This window comes from Eschrichtius robustus, chromosome X (assembly GCF_028021215.1).
Source record: "Eschrichtius robustus isolate mEscRob2 chromosome X, mEscRob2.pri, whole genome shotgun sequence".
Classification (NCBI taxonomy): domain Eukaryota; kingdom Metazoa; phylum Chordata; class Mammalia; order Artiodactyla; family Eschrichtiidae; genus Eschrichtius; species Eschrichtius robustus.
The window spans coordinates 95,293,689-95,311,411 of NC_090845.1; the positions used below are offsets into that span (position 1 = coordinate 95,293,689).

Sequence of the window (17,723 nt, forward strand, 5' to 3'; positions counted from 1 at the left end):
TTCTCCTGCTTATGAACATGTATGTTGTTCATAAACAATGCTACTATGAGCATCCTGATAACATCTAATGTGCACGTGTAAGCGTTCCCCTAGGATAGATACCAAGAAGTGGGATTACTGACTTATAGTGTATGAGCATCATTCATTTTACTAGATATTGCCACAATGTTCTTGAAAGTGGTTGTACTCATTTATATTCACCCAGCGGTATATTAAGAGTTCTTACTGTTCCATACGTTCACCAATACTTGGCACTGTCAGGCCTTTAAATGTATGCCAACATCCTGGGTGTTAAATGGTATCTCATTATAGTTTATTTTGCATTTCTTTGATTACTAATGAGACTTTATAAGTTAATTGTCCATTCACGTTTTCTCCCCTGTGAATTGCCTGTTCATATCTTCTGGCCATTTTTATTGGGTTGTTTCTCTTTTTCTTATTGATTTGTAGGGAAAGATTTCCTTAAAATGTCTCAAAAAGCACAAACCATCAAATAAAATACTGATGATTTAATTACGTTACAATGAAAGACTTCTGCTTAACAAAAGACATCAGAAACAATGTTAAAAATATAAGTTACTCACCAGGTGCAGCAAGGGTTTGTATCCAGAATTTTAAAATAAAATCTATAAATAATATTGAAAACTAAATAATCAAAATCTATAAATAATATTAAAAACTAAATAATCAAATAATGGGCAAAGAAACAGAACAGGCAATTCATAGAAGGTTCCTGAAAGACTAATGAATGTATGAATACAGGCATAACTTCATTGGAAATCAGGAACATGCAAATTAAAACCATGAGATACCTTTCAAACACATTAGACTGGCAAAAATAAAAAGTCAAAAACTTTAAAGTCTTAGCAAAGATGTGAAAGAGATTTCTTAAACCCTGCTCATGGAGGTGAAGATACACATACCCTATATCACAGTAATTCCACTCCTAGATATGTAATATATAGAACAGTGATTCTTAAAATGTCACTCTCAGACCAGCATCATCATCAGTATCTCCTGGGAACCTGGAAATGCAAATTCTCAGGCCCTACTCCAGATGTATAGAACAAAAAATTCTGGGGGCGGAACCCAGCAATCTGTGTTTTAACAAGCCTTCCAGGTGATTCTGCTGCACACTAACATTTGAGAATCACTGCAATAGAGCAATATTTTTCTGGCCTTTTTGACTGAGATCTACAGGAAGAAATGCATTTTATATTCTGGCCCACACAGATATCACACACACACATATTAAACAAAAGCTCCAAGAAACAATAATTATCCTTACTACTCTACGGAATGCACTTTGGTATTTTCTATTATATTTCACTTCTTTCAAAAACTGCTGGTTGTGACCTACTAATAGTAATATAAAATTTGAAAACCTGTCCTAGAGAAACTCCTGTACATATGCAACAGGAGGTATGTACAATAATGTTTGCTGCAGAACTGTCTATAACAGAAAAAAATGAAAAGAAAAAATCTTCAGGAGAATGGCTAAATGAATTATAGTATCTTTCTACAACGGAATACTACATAGTTCCTTATATCTAGAAACAAATTTCAAAAACATGTATATTGAGTCAAAAAAGCAAGTTGTAGAAGGGTATGTAGAGTATGATATCATCTATATATTTTAAAAATATGTAAAACTATATGTTGTTTATGAATATATATAGTAAAAATATAAAAACACCGATGGGAACGATAAAATAGCAAATACAGGATCGTGGGTACCACTGGAAAGGAGAAAGAGGAATGGGATTGGTGAGGGATACATGAAAGTCTTCAGGCATCTCTATAGGGCCTTATTTTTTTTAAATTAGGCAAATATGGAAACTGTTAAGAATTGATAGAGAATTCCCTGGCAATCCAGTGGTTAGGACTCTGCGCTCTCACTGTCAAGGGCCTGGGTTCAATCCCTGGTCAGGGAACTAAAATCCCACAAGCTGCGTGGCATGGCCAAGAAAAAAAAAGGCAAGAATTGATAAAGATGGCTGGCTGGGTACAAAGGTTTTTGCTGTATTATTCTCTGTAACTTTTTATAATGAGTGATATTTCATAATAAAAAATAAACAAAAAGCTACCCTTGAACATCAAGAATATATTAGAAATGCAATCATTCAAAGGAAACTGCTTTAATATTCCTTACCTACGATACCTTTTTAAAAATTCAGGGACAGCCAGAAGCTAACATTATTTTTTTTGGTTTTGTTTTTTAAATTAGACGCAATCAAGTATATACTCCAGGGGCTTGTGTTGCTTCTTTGAGTGACATGATAATGAAATTTTCAATTCTGTATGTAACATATACCATGAATGTGAAATAATGATCTGATCAACAAAACAAGGATTATTTACAACTTTTCTTAGATATTTGCCAATTCCTCAAGGCTTAGAGGCCCTGTGCTTTCACTTTGCTGCTTAGCTATCAGCAACTTAAGTCATATGTCATATAAAAACCAGGTGGAGCATTCTGAAGAGAAAACTCATGTGGTAATAGTAAACCCTACTCACCACCAGGCACCATGGCTACCAGATACGGTGCTACTATGAATACTACTTGATTTATTACTAGCCTAGGAAATTAGAGGTTACTTTTTTTCAGTTGAGGGTCTCTAGTGGGTATGGACTAGAGTCTGATCAAGATTTCTTTAAAATTCTAAGGGTAGCATAAGACCTTAGGAAACCACAAAGAACATCACAGGAAATATGTTACTTATATAGTCAGAGCTACTTATATAGCAGAGAATGAATAGTCAAGGTCAAGGAAAAACACAATCACTGTGCCTATGTCATGATTCTTTGGTATAATCAAAGCTAATATAAAAGTATTACTTTAGGTAGAAGTAAATAAAAATGAAAACAACCCATTTTTTTTTTCTTGGTTTGGCCTATACCTTGTTTGGCTCCCCTGGATTATATGAAGAAAACATAGGAATTTTTCGGATCTCTTCCTCTGACAAACGATTTCTCTGGATCTCATCTTCTGGGACAAATTCTATTGGCTGCGTCAGCTTCTTAGGCCCCGTCCAACACTGCTCAGGTGAATTATCAATAACTTTTGCCACATGGAGACTGGGACCTTTACCCTGTGCTGCCTGTTTTCCCTTGTCCTGGAGTAATGACGGGTTCTCAGCTGTGCCACTATCTCCCACTGATGTAGCTGAGACCAGTGAGTGGGAAGCAAAGGGTTCACCTCTCATTAGTTGGAACTCTTCAAGACGTTTTTTCATTATCATCTCTTGGTAAAAATTTTCCAGGTTGTTCATGGGATCACCTTTGTTCTTCTTTTGGGGTTCATCTGGATCAAGACAAAGAGATAGGGAAGTTCTACAAAGCCTACCAATACAACCTTTGACAAATTAATAAAAATTAAAATTTGAATCTCAGATAATGAAACTCTGCTGGGGCAGGTGTTTACAACCTGTGAAAAATGACAATAATATATAGCTATGTTATTACAGTGCATCTTGGGCAAGGCCGGGCTTATGGTAAGGCAAGTGAGGCACCTGGGGTACAAAATTTGAGGTGCTCACTCTCAGGGTCATGCAAGTACATGCATCTAACTGATAAAGACATTTGAAAAATGTAACTAGTATGGCATTATCACACTTCACAAAATTAATAATAATTCCTTAGCATTATCTTCTACTGAGTTCATATTCAAATGGCCCTGATTTTCTCAAAGATATCTTTTTACACTTGGTTCAGGATCTAAACCAGCCATTGGCTGTTATATCTTTTAAGCCTCATTAAAAAACAAACAAACAGTGCCCCTTCTTTCCCACCCCTCCAACCTGTTTTTTCCCCCATCCCATTGATTTATTAGAGAAACCACATCATTTGTTCATAGAACAAATGAATTTGACTGGCTGTTCCTCATGATATTATTTAACTTGTTCCTCAATCCCCTCTATTTCTTACAAACTGGCAGTTAAATCTAGAGCTATGCTTTCATGTGGCCACTAGCCACATGAGTCTATTTAAATTAATTTTTAAAATGTCAGTTCCTCTGTTAAATTAGGAATATCAAATGCTCAACAAGAACATGTGGCTAGTGGATACCATACTGGGCAGAACAAAGACCATTTACATCATTGTAGAAAGTTGCACTGGACAGTGCTGATTTAGATTTGGGTTCAATATTTTTAGGCAAGAATCCTCCATATATTATATAGATGTGTATTTCCTATTACATCATATCATAAGGCACATAATGTTTAGTGGTTCCCTTTTTAGTGATGCTAAAATTGATCAGTGGATTCAGGTGGTATTAGTCTGATCTTTCCATTATGAAGTTTTCCCATTCACATTTCACCTAAGGGGTTTTGTATCTATTGATGACCATTGCCTAAATCCATTAATTTATTAAGAGTTGTAAAATGGGGCTCCCCTAATTCTATTATTTATTTTGTACTTATTATTTCTATTATTTCTTCTGTATTTATCTGGAATTCTATAATGGACTTACCGTCATCAACTACGTGGTTTCCCTACATACAGTTCATACAGCAAAAGCAGGATAAATGCTTGATTTGTTTCCCATTATTTACCAACTATAAAAGTAATGAGTTGGTACTTTAAAAGTGTTAAAAATGATTATTTTTAGTATAATTGTGAGACCTGTATTTTCATATATTTGATGTGTTTCAATTAAATGTAGTCATTCTTTTTAGTGGTCAAATTATCCCACTCAGGACTAGTGAAAGTCCCTTAAAATTGGCTCCTGTATTGCTTTCCAGTTTTCTGGCACAGTAAGATGTCTTAAGCTCATCTTGTATATTTCCTGACTCAAAGCTGGAATATTTCTCTAAGGACCGCTGGCTCCTGTTAGCGGGAAATAGTGTTTAGAAACCACAATACGTTGCTAGTTCTGTTCCTAAATGTTGAGTTGTTGTTGCTTCTAGGCCTTTTCAGTGAACAAAGGTAGGAAAATTTTTACGAAAAATAAATCATAAATTCATACTGGTATTTCCACTTCAAATTTAAGATTACAAGGTTTTAACTCAAACTCCTTGATTTTTGATTTGTATCTCTTTTCACATGCGCTTAAGATATTGACTCCTAATGATATTAACAAAATTATTTATTAGCTTTTTCCTACAATATATAGAATTTTTAAATGTCAGTAACGATACTAACATGGTTATCAACAATACTAATATGACTATCAACAACAAAACTACTTAATACAGTTTTATAATTCTTTGCAGTTACTTTTGACCTTAAAACATATCCCATTAGGAATATACAAATACTGTTTCGAAGTCATTTTAAATAATTATTTTCTCTATATGGTTATGCTACCAACTTTATTCATAGTTAGGCTCATTTGCTTCAGGCTGTTTATAAATTTTAAGGATTGATTTTTTTTCCCTTTTGATTAAATTTTTAAATTGTGCAAAACATTTACATGGGTCTAAAGTGAAAACTGTGTTATACAGTACCTTCACAGAAGTCTCACTTCCACCTCTGTCCCCTTCATCCCACTCCTTTCCTTCTCCATAAATAATAATTTTATTAGGTTTTGGTTTTACGGTTCCATTGTTTCTTTTTTGAAATATAAGCAAATAGGCACAAACACACCACACATATATATGTCTGTGTGTGTGTGTGTGTGTGTGTATATATATATATATATATATATAGATATAGATACATATATAATTCATTATACCCCCTCTCCTACATAAAAGGTAACTTACTTCACTGTTCTACAACTTACATTTTTGCACTTAGCAATATATCCTGGTGATAATTCCATATTAATGTATAGAGCTCTTCCCTTTCCTTCTTATAGCTGCATAGTACTTCATTGTGTGGATGTACAATAGTTTATTCAACTACTCCCTTACTGATGCACCTTGGTGTCGTTTCCAGTCTTTTCTGCTATTGTGAATAATGCCTTGACAAACAGCCTTCTGCATACAGGATTTTGTATTTTCTCAGTATATCTTTGAAATAGATTCCAAGAAGTGGCATTGCTGAGATAAAAGGCAAATGTGTATGTAATTTTTCTATACATTGCTAAATTCCACTCTGTAGGAATTGTACTATTCTGCATTTCCACCAGCAAGGTATAAGAATATTTATGGAAGGATTTCTTAAGACCCAAAAAGCATTAACCATTAAGGAATATATCAACAAATTCAACTACATTAAAATTAAAAGCTTCTGTTCATCAAAATATCCTAAACAGAAAACTCACGGAATGGAAAAAGATATTTGCTATACAAATAACTGATAAAGAACACAATCATTAGGAAAGTGGGCAAAAGACAGAAAAAGGTGCCTCGCAAAAGAGGAAATACACTGGCTAATAAATATATGCAAAAGTGCTCAATATTAGAATTCAGGGAAATACTAATTAAGAAGGGAATACCATATTGGCAAAAAATAAAAAAGAATACCAATACCACATGTCAGTGAGGCTGTAGAGCAAATGGAGCCCCCATACATTGCTGGTAGGAAGGTGCAGCCACAGTGCAAATCACCATGACATTACCTACTAACGCTGAATATATGGTCATAATATGACCCATCAATTCCACTCCTACATATATACCCTAGAATAATTTGGGCATAGTGCACCAGAATACAATAATAAGAATATTTAGATCAGTACTATTTATAACAGGCCTGAAACTAGCAAAAATATAAGTATCCACCTAAGAAGAATCAATTATAAAATTGTAGTAAGTTTATATAATGAAATCCTATACTACAACAAAAGTGAACAAATTTTGGTTACATATGACCAAGTGGATGAATATACTAATGTATATACTCAAAAATATTTATTCAGTGACTATTATGATCCAGGTAGTATTCTAGGTTCTTGGGACACATTAATAAAACAAAGATCCCTAACTTCAAAGAACTAAGTAAATTATATGGTATGCTAGAAGGTTATGAGTGCTATGAAAAAGAAAAAATACAGCAGCATAAGGGATAACTGGAAGGGCTAGAAGGTGGTGCTAGTGTTGGTTGCAATTTTACTGTTGGTCTGAGTAGGTCTCATTGAGAAGGTGACATTTGAGAGAAGCCTTACAGAAAGTGAAGTAATCTATCATCCTGATATTGGAGTGAGGGCTCCAAGGTGGGAGTATGTTTCAAAAAATTTTTAAAGTCTGAAATCATACAAAGTATTTCTCTGACCATAATGGAATCACATTAAAGATATACTGCTAGAAGAAATCTGGGAAAATATAAATATCTGGAAATTAAACAACACACTTCTAAATAACCCATAGGTCAAAGAACTTCCATAGGAAATTTTAAAATATTCTGAACTAAATGAAAATGAAAACACAACATAACATTTATGGATACAGATAAAACAATGTACAGAGCTTTAAACACCTATATCAGAAAAGAATGGTTTCAAATCTATAATCTGAGCTTCCAACTTAGGAAACTAGAAAAAGAGCAAACTAAACACAAAGGAGAAGGAAGAAAATAATAAAGATTAGGGAATCAGTGCAACACAAAACATTAAAAATAGAGAAAAATCAATGAAACCAAAAGCTGGTTCTTTGAAAAGATTAACAAAATGGCAAACCCTTAGCTAGACCAACCAAGAAAATCAGAGAGAAGACAAAAATGACTAAAGTCAAGAATTAAAAGGGAGGCATCATTACTGACCCTATAGAGATGGAAACGATTAAAAGGGAACATTAATTATAACTTTAGGTCAACAAATGAGAAAGCTTAGATGAATGGACAAATTCAAAGGAAGATATAAATTAACAAAGCAATCTCAAGAAGAAAGAGAACAGCTGAAAAACCTATAATAAGTAGAGGCTGAATTAGTAATCAACAAACTGCTCACAAAGAAAAGTCCAGGTCCAGATGGTTTCATTTGTGAATTCTATCAAATATTTAAGAAATAATATCGATCCTGCACAAACACTTTCAGAAAATAAAGGAGGAGGGAATATTTTCCAACTTATTCTATTATGTCATTATTACACCGAAACCAAAGCTAAGGAAAGACATCACAAGCAAAGAAAACCACAGACCAATATCCCTCATGAAAACAGACACAAAAATCCTTAACAAAAAAAAAATATTAGCAAGCTTATTAATCCAGCAACATATAAAAATGATTATGATGATACACTTATAAGTGGATTTATCCCAGGAATGAAAGATTGTTTTCACATCTAAAAATCAATTAATAAAATATGTCATATTAACAGATTAAAACTTTAAACCACATGCTCACTACAGTAGGTGCAGAAGAAGCAGTACACAAAATCCAACACCCATTCATGATTTTCAAAAAATCCTCAAATAACTAGGAATAGAAGGGAACCTCTTCAACGTGCACGTGGTAGGCACCAAAGATGTCTGCATCCTACACCCTGGGATCTGTGAAAATGTCTCATGGTAAAAGGAACTCTGCAGATGTGATGAAGTCACTGATTATGCAGGTGATCCCAATGTAATTTACAAGGGTCCTTATAAGAAGGAGAAAGAAGAGTCAGAAACAGTAGGAGAGGTAGGATGGAAGTAGAGGTTGGAGTATTGTGAGGAAGGGGCCATTAACCAAGCAATGCAGGTGGATTCCAGAAGCTGGAAAAGGCTCTCCTAGAGAACCCCAGAAGGAATGCAGCCCTGTGGACATCTTGATTTTAGGACTTTTGACCTCTAGAACTGTAAGAGAAAAGTTCTGTGTTGCTTTAAGCCATTAAACTTATGTTAATTACAGTACCCATAAGAAAGTAATATACTGCTAAAGAGCATGCACAAAAACCCTAGAGGTAAGATCATAGTTAATGGTTAAAAACTGAATGTTTTCCCCCTTAGACTGGGAACCAGATAGGAAAGGAAAAAGTAACTGTCTTTATTCATAGGCAACATGATTGTCTATGTAGAAAATCCTAAGGTATGCACTGAACTACTATAACTAATAAAAGAGTTTATTCACAGAATACAAGATGGTTATACAACTGTATTTCTATTTATTTACATATAACAATCAGAAAATGAAATAAGAAAAATTCTATTCATAATATCCTCAAAAATTAATAAAATATTTAGAAATTAGTAAAAGTATATATAATCTGAAAACTTCAAAACATTGCTGAAATAAATTATAGAAAATCAAAATAAAGGAAGATGCATTCCATATTCATGGATTCCAATATTCAATATTACTAAAACAGCAATTTCCCCAAATTGAATTACAGATTCAACACAATCTGTATAAAATTCCAGCAGGCTTTTTTTGTAGAAAAATTGACAAGCTGCTTCTAAAATTTACATGGAAATGCAAAGGACCTAGAATAACCAAAGCAATTTTGAGAAAAAGGAACAAAATTGGAGGAGTTACACTATCTGATTTTGAAACTTACTATAAAGGTAAAGAGATTCAGGGCGTAAGGATAGGCATATATACAGTATAGGCATGTAGATCAATGGAACCAACATGAGTGTCCAGAAATAAACACTAACATTTATGATCAACTGATTTTTCTAAAAAAGTGCCAAGACAATTCAATGGGGAAATAATAATCTTTACAATTAACAATGCTGGGACAATTGGATATCCACATACAAAAATATGAATTTTGATCCTTTATCTCACACACAAAAATTAACTCAAAATGAATAATAAATGTAATTGTAAAGGCTGAAACTATTCTAGAAGAAAACATAGGAGAATATCTTTCTGACCTTGAATTCAGCAAAGATTTCTTAGATATGATACCAAAAGCACAAGTCATAAAAGAACAAATTAATAAATTGAACTTCATTAAAATTAAAAACTTTTGTGCTTCAAAAGACACCATTAAGAAAACAAAAAGGAACAGACTGGAAGAAAATAAGTGCAAAGCATATATCTTGTAAAGGACTTGTATTCAGAATACATAAAGAACCCTTACCACTCAACACTAAGAAAACAAACAACCCAATCAAAACTGGGTAAAAGACTTGAATAGACATTTCATCAAAAAAAGACATATGAATGGCTCATAAACACATGAAAAAGTATCAAGATTATTTGTTACTACAGAAATTTAAATTAAAACTACAATCAGATAACAGTACACACCCACAAGAAGAGCTGAATAAAAAAATATGCAATAACAAGTGTTGGCAAGGATGTAGAGAAGTAGGAACGCTCATACATCACTGATGAGAAAGTAAAATGGTGCATCCATTTTACTTGGAAAACAGTTGGAAACACTGGAAAACAGTTTGGCAGTTCCTCAAAAGTTTATACATAGAGTTACTGTATGACCCAGAAATTCTATTCACTCAAGAGAAATGAAAACATATCCACACAAAAACCTGGACATGAATGTTTACAGCATTGTTCATAATAGCCCCAAAGTGGAAACAATCCAGTGTCATCAAGTGGTAAAGGGATAAACAAAATGTGGTAGATCTATACAACGGAAAATTATTTAGCAACAAAAAGGAATGAATTGCTGATACATGCTACAACATGAGCAAACTTCAAAAACATCATGCTACCTGAAAGAAGCAAAATTTTAAAGATCATATATTATAAGATTCTATTTATATGAAATATCTAGAAATGACAAATTTGTAGAGACAAAAGGTTTGGGGTAGACATGGGAGTTATTTACCACAAATGGGTTCAAGGGAATTTGCAGAGTCATGGAAAAGTCCTAAAATTGGATGTAGTAATGACTGCACAATTCAATAAATTTAGTAAAATGCACCTAATTGAACACAATAGGTGAATTTCATGATATGTAAATTATATACCTAATAAAGCTGTTTAAAAATTAAGAAAAAAAACCTATTCAGTTTCACAAAATGTTAGAATAGAAAACAGAAAATATACATTAAAGAACAATTAAATGAATGAAAATATATACCATATTTACATTCCAAGATTTGAAGATTCATACTATAAATAAGTCAATTGTCCTTAACTGATTTCCTTGATGGAATCTCAATCAAAATCACATGAGAGAGAGAGTATATGTTTGTGTGTGTGTGTGTGTGTGTGTGCGTGTGTGTGTGTGTGTGTGTGCGCGCATGTGTATGTAGAACTTGACAAGCTGATTCTAAAATTTGGAAAGGCAAAGTACCAAAAGTAGATAAAACTCTTTTGAAGAAGAACAAGGTGGAAGGAATTGTTCTTCTGCTGTACCAGGTATCAAGACATTAATACTGATATTGTAGTGATACTGATTTTGTAATAGCTAAAAAGATCAAAGGAACGAAAGTGCCCAGAAGAACACCCATGCATATATGAATACCTGATATATGACAGAGCTGGACATACAATAACAGTGCGGGGACAACATTTTCAATATATGGTATTGGGATAGACGGTTATCCATATGAAAGAAAAGAAACTGGAATCCTTACTTCATATTATACACATAAATCAATCAATTTAATGACTTAAATGTAAAAGGAAAAAAATCATAAAGCTTTTAGAATAAAGGACAGTATTTTCCCGAGTTCATGTAAGGAAGGATTTATTAATCAAAGCACAAAATGCACTAAGGAGAAAGGAAAAATTAACAAACTTTATTACATAAAAATGAAGAACTTTTATTCATAAAAAGAAACCATAAAGGCAGTGAAATGATAAGCCAAAGAATGGGAACAGACAATTTCAACATATATAACCAACAAAGAGCAAGTATCCACAATGATAAAGAACTTTTTTAAATTTATAAGAAATGCATGTAAGATTAGAGATGAAGTTTAGAGACAGACTATTCATGACATATAATCACAACACCTTTCCAGCTCCCTCTTCTCTATAGCAGTACTGAAGGCAAGTGGTTATCATTGAGATCTGCCATATCTACCATAGGGCTTTGGGGCTGAACTACTGCTTTGATGCATACCTAGAGTGACCTCTGAAACAAGACTGCATCTGGACACAGATAAAAACAGATGGAAAGACATTCATGCAGGAAACAGACATTTCTACATTTGCTAAAAGGGCAAAAGAATTGAACGGCCATTTCACAAAGGAGGCTATCCAAATGGTCAATAAATGTCTGAGAAGGTTTCCAACCTCATCAAGAAAATGAAATTAAAATCACAATGAAACAAACAACATAGACCTGGACTCCTGAAAAATATCAACGTTCTGAAAATCAAGACACACAGACAGACAGAAAGATATGTGCAGGTGCGCGCGCGCGCACGCACACACATACACACACAAACAGAGTCAGCGGAACTATTCTAAAGCAAAGTAAATGCAATGTGTGATGCCTGATTGCATTCTGGATTTAAAATTGAGAAATCTAATTACAAACTCTATGTTAGATCATATTAGTGTGATAATATTAAATATCTTAAGAGTGATCATAATACTGTGATGATATAGGAGAAATTTTGTATTCTTAGGAGATACATAATGAAGTATTTAGGAGTAAAACTTCTTACTGTCTCTTACTTTCAAACAGTTTAGTGATAAACCACACACACACACACACACACACACACACACACACACACACACACCATTCTCATGTAGATGAAAAGAGATGTAAAGCAAATGTGGCAAAATGTCAACATTTGTTAAATGTCAGTGAGGGGTATGGATGTACTATTCTTTCAATTTTTCTCCATGTTTGAAATTTTAAAAATAGAAGGCATGGAAAATAACACTTTACTAAAGACTAAGAAAATAAAAAGCAATATAAATGAATGCTAATTATTAAGAAAGGGAAAAAAGAATACAATGAAATATAAGCAAATACCCATCAGATTAGAGTCTGACAATACGCAGCATGGACAAGGATATGGAGCAACCTGAACCTTCACACATGGTTGGTGGAATTTTAACTTGGGACAATCCCTTTAATAGATGTAAAGAGAGTTTACATCTATTAAAGCTGAAGATGTATGAACTCTTCACCCCTCAATTCCACTCCTAGACCCTGAGAAACTCCTGCACATGTGTCCCAGGATACATGTACAAGAATGATCACAGTAGCAGCACTGATACTTATACCCCCACAAATGGAAACAACCCACATGTCCAACCACAGTAGAATGGATAAATAAAGGTTGGTATGTTCAGATAAAGGAATACTATACTGCAATGAAGAGGAATGAACTATGGCTACACATTGCAATATGAATAAATCTCACAAATATAATGTTAAATAGAAAGAAAGACCCAATAGAATACATATTGTAAAATTCATTGGTATAGTGCTTAAAAACTGGTAAAACTGAACACTGTTTAGTGCTGTATGTATGGGTGGTAAAAATACAAAGAAATACACAGAAATTACTATCACCAGTCTGGACACTGGTTATATCTGATGGGCAGGGGGTTGTGATTTCATTTTTTTTCATAGTTACAATTTTTTTATTTAACTATAGTTGATTTATAATATTGTGTTAGTTTCAGGTGTATAGCTTCAGATTCTTTTTCATTATTGGTTATTACAAGATATTGAATATAGTTCCCTGTGCCATACAGTAAATCCTTGTTGTTATACATAGTGGTGTGTAGATTCTATATCCAGCAAAAATTATCCCTCAAAAGTACAGGAGAAATAAAGATTTTCTCAGACAAACAAAAACAACTTACTCTGCAAGAAATGTTAAAAGAAGTTCTTTTGGGAGAAGGAATATAATATAGGGGCAAAACTTAGATCTACATAAAGAAAGGAAGAGCATTAAATAAGGAATAATATAAGGTAAAATCAAATATTAGTTTTCATTTTCTTAATTGATCTGAACAATAAGTGTTCAAAATAATAATAGTAACAATGCGTTGTGTGATTATAGCATAGGGGTAAGTAAAATTAACAGGGATTGTGATTTCTGAAGGGCATATGGCGACTTTTGGAGTATTGGCAATGTTTTATTTTTTGATCTGACTGAACATATGTTTTACGTACTCTTTGTCATGATCCTTTTCATTATCCCTTCCAAATTTATGTTCACCCAGAACGTCAGAACGTAATCTTATTTAGAAATAGAGTATTTGCATATATAATTAGGTAAGACGTGGTCATACTGGATTAGAGTGGGCCCTAAATCCAATGACTGGTGTCCTTTGAAGAAGACCATGTGAAGACACAGACACACAGACACACAGGGAGGATATCATATGATGATAGGAGCAGAGACTGGAGTGAAACATCTATAAGCCAAGGACTGCCAGCAACCACTAGAAGCTAGGAGAGAGGCGCGGAACAGATTCATCCTCACAGCCTTGCCGACACCTTGATTTGAACTGGCCTCCAGAACTGTGAAAGAATAAATTTCTGTTGCTTTAAGCCATCCAGTTTGTGGGTTTTTGTTACAGCAGCCCTGGGAAACTAACACCTAAAACTGTAGAAGTGGTTTTGGAATTGGGTAATGGATAGAGGCTAGAAGAATTTGAAATGCTTGATAGCAAAAGACTAGTTACCTTGAAGAGACCATTGGTAGAAATATGAATGTTTTTTTCTTGAGATTTTTTTTTAACATCTTTATTGGAGTATAATTGCTTTACAGTGGTGTGTTAGTTTCTGCTTTAGAACAAAGTGAATCAGCTATACATATACGTATATCCCCATATCTCCTCCCTCTTGCGTCTCCCTCCCATCCTCCCTATCCCACCCCTCTAGGTGGTCACAGAGCACCGAGCTGATCTCCCTGTGCGATGCAGCTGCTTCCCACTAGCTATCTATTTTACGTTTGGTAGTGTATATATGTCCATGCCACTCTCTTACTTCGTCCCAGCTTACCTTTCCCCCTCCCAGAAATATGAATGTTAATACTAGTTCTGGTGAGTGCTCAGAAGGAAGTAAAGAGGGCAGTAGAGAAAGCTTCTATCATCTCAGAGAATACATATATCATCATGAACAAAATGTTGCTAGAGATATGAACATTAAAAGTGCTTCTGGTGAGGCCTTAGAAGGAAATGATGAACATGTTATTAGACACTGGAAGAAAGGCGATCTTTATCATAAAGTGGCAGAAACTTGGCTGAATTGAGTTCTGCTGTTGGGTCAAAAGTGTAAGTTATAAATGATGAACTTGGATATTTAGCTGAGGAGATTTCCAAGCAAAGTGTGAAAGATGTAGCCTGGTTTCTCACTGATGCTTATAATAAAATGAGAGAGGAGAGAGTTAAATTGAGTAAGTATCTGCTTAAAAAGGAATCAGCACTTGATGATCTGGAGAATTCTCAGCCTATCTAGACAGTGTGCTCTGGAAAAAGGGCCAATGGTGTGGCTGGACAAACTTTCACTGAAGAGATTAGGTATGTGACTCATGGATCAAATCAACCATCTCAGAAGCCAGGAATAGACAAGGGGTTATCCAGAAATGATCTGTGAAGAACCCTCATATCTAACGGTGTGGATCTCTTGACATACACAGGAGACTGACAAGGTTTTTAAGGATTTTATACCAGCAGAAACAGTGCCAGCCTGATGTAAAAGTGACAGAGACAGGGTAAAATGAAGGAAGGTAAAATGAAGTCACAAATGCAAAAGCCAGAGAGGGTGGGGCTGCAGCTGCCCTGGTAGGCTAAGATGGTAGGGCTGTCCCAGAGGACCCAGAGAGCAAGGTTATCCCTGGCGCCAGAGGACAGAGCGTTGAAGCCAGAGCATTACTCTTAGGCCTTGAAATCTAATGGAATTTGCCCTGCTGGGCTGCTAACTCGCTTTAGAACAGTAACCCCTTTATTCCTTCCTTTTTGCCCTTTCAGAATGGGAATGCCTACCCTATGCTTGTCTCATCATTGTATTTTGGAAGCAGACAACTTGTCTAGTTTCATAGGTCTCTGGACAGAAAGGAATTTTGCCTTAGGATGGAACATACTCAAGAGTCTCACCTACACCTCATTTAGATGATTTAGATAATGAGATTTTGGACTTTTTGAGTTGATATTTAGATGAGATTTGGGACTTAGACTTGATGCTGAAATAGGTTAAGACTTTGGGGGATGTTGTGATGAGGTGAATGTATTTTGCACGTGAGACAGATATGAATTTGTGGAGGCCAGAGGGCTGACTATACTGGGTTGAATAGTGTACCCTCAAAATTCATGTCCATCCAGCACATCAATATGTGACTTTATTTGGAAATAGGGGGTTGGCCGACGTAATTAGTTAAAATGAGGTCATACTGCATTAGGATGGATCCTAAATTCAAAGACTAGTGTCCTTAATAAGAAGGCTATGTGAAGACATAGAAACATAGACACACAAGGAGACTGTCATGCAATGACAGAGGCAGGGACTGGAGTGATGCATCTGCAACACCAAGGAATGCTGGCAGTCACCAGAAGCTAGAAGAGACAAGGAACTATCCTCCTCTAGAACCTTCGGAAAGAACATGGCCTTGTCAACAACTTGATTTCAGACTTCTAGCTACCGTGAAAGGATCAATTTCTGTTGTTCTAAGCCACTAGATTTGTAGTTATTTGTTATGGCAACACTAGAAAAATAATACAGTTATTTTAGAAAACTCCTCCAAGAAATTTTATTTTATAGAGAGAAGGAAAAATTATTGATACACACAATATCAATGAATCTCAAAAACATTATGCTGAGTTAAAGGAGCCTTACACAAAGAATATATAGTGTATGGTTTTGGTTATCTGAAGTTCTAGAACAGGCAAAACTAATCTATAGCATAAAAAAAAATCAAAACACTAGTTGCCTCTAGGAGAGTGGGATGGGAATTACTGAGAAGTATGGTGGAACTTTCTGAGGTGATGGTAATCTTCTATGCGTTAATAAGGGTTAGGTTACACAAATGCAGTGGTGTGTTGAACATGGTCCAATGATTGTGTGCATCACTTCCCGACTCCATGTTCAGTGGTAACACATTGGTAGCTTGAAATTGGCCATGGTGGGAATGTGTACATCATTAAAACTGGCAGATACATATCAGAGTCTCTTTTTCTGGAGAGCTGGCTGTTAAACATTTACCAACACATCACTACAAAGATGTATACATTGGTTAAAAGTCAGCAAATGAATACTTAAGATGTGTGCATTTCATTGCATGGGAATTTTATATCAAAAGAAAAAAATGTAAATATGTAATTCTAGTCAACAATATGTATACTGACATATTTAGGGGAACATATATTTATATTGGCAATCTATTTAAAATACATCAATAAAGTAAGATGGTTTGACAGATGGATAAAGGGATAGACAGATGTGATAAATAAGTAAAATATTAATGTTATAATCTAGTCAGTTATCACTGGGCGTTTGCGATAAAATTCTTTCAACTTTTCTGTGTTTAAAATTTTTCATTAAATATTGGAAAAATATTTTCCCATTTGGATATCAAAAATATTAACATATGTAGCTTAATCCTATCTTTTTTAGGGCTTCAATTTTTATATTTCATTTTTAAACCAATTGCTACTTGTTATGGTATATAGTGAAGGCAGAGAATCTAAACGTACTGTTTGCTCAAGTAGCAAAACAATTGAAGGGCATTTTTTGTTTTTATCATTTTTTTAAAGATAGTTCATGGTAGGAGTACATACACCATGGACAATGGCAAATGGTACAAATCATGTTAAAATCTTGAAAGGAAAGAAGTAATACTGGGGATAACTGACTAAGGTCCCTGGGGAGATAAGAGGGGTAGGATCCAGCACAAAGGAATAAAGATTAACCTTAGGCAGAAAGGACGTCCCTAGCACTGCGTTGAGACTGAAGAAAATGATAGCTAAGATACGAAAGTTAGCAGAAAGTCAGGCAGAAAGTGGATGAAGGTTCTTATTGATGGCA

The 17,723-nt window shown here is 34.5% G+C and overlaps 1 protein-coding gene across 5 annotated transcripts in view; it reads right to left on the bottom strand.

Moving 5' to 3' along the window:
- The window catches only part of RBM41 (RNA binding motif protein 41), a 62,954-nt gene that overhangs the window by 25,019 nt on the left and 20,212 nt on the right, over window positions 1-17,723 (bottom strand). For all 5 annotated transcript variants that reach the window (XM_068533639.1, XM_068533637.1, XM_068533638.1 and 2 more), the window contains one exon: window positions 2,901-3,304. In XM_068533639.1, coding sequence (XP_068389740.1) covers window positions 2,901-3,304 — 404 coding nt within the window. The remainder of the gene's footprint in view (window positions 1-2,900; window positions 3,305-17,723) is intronic.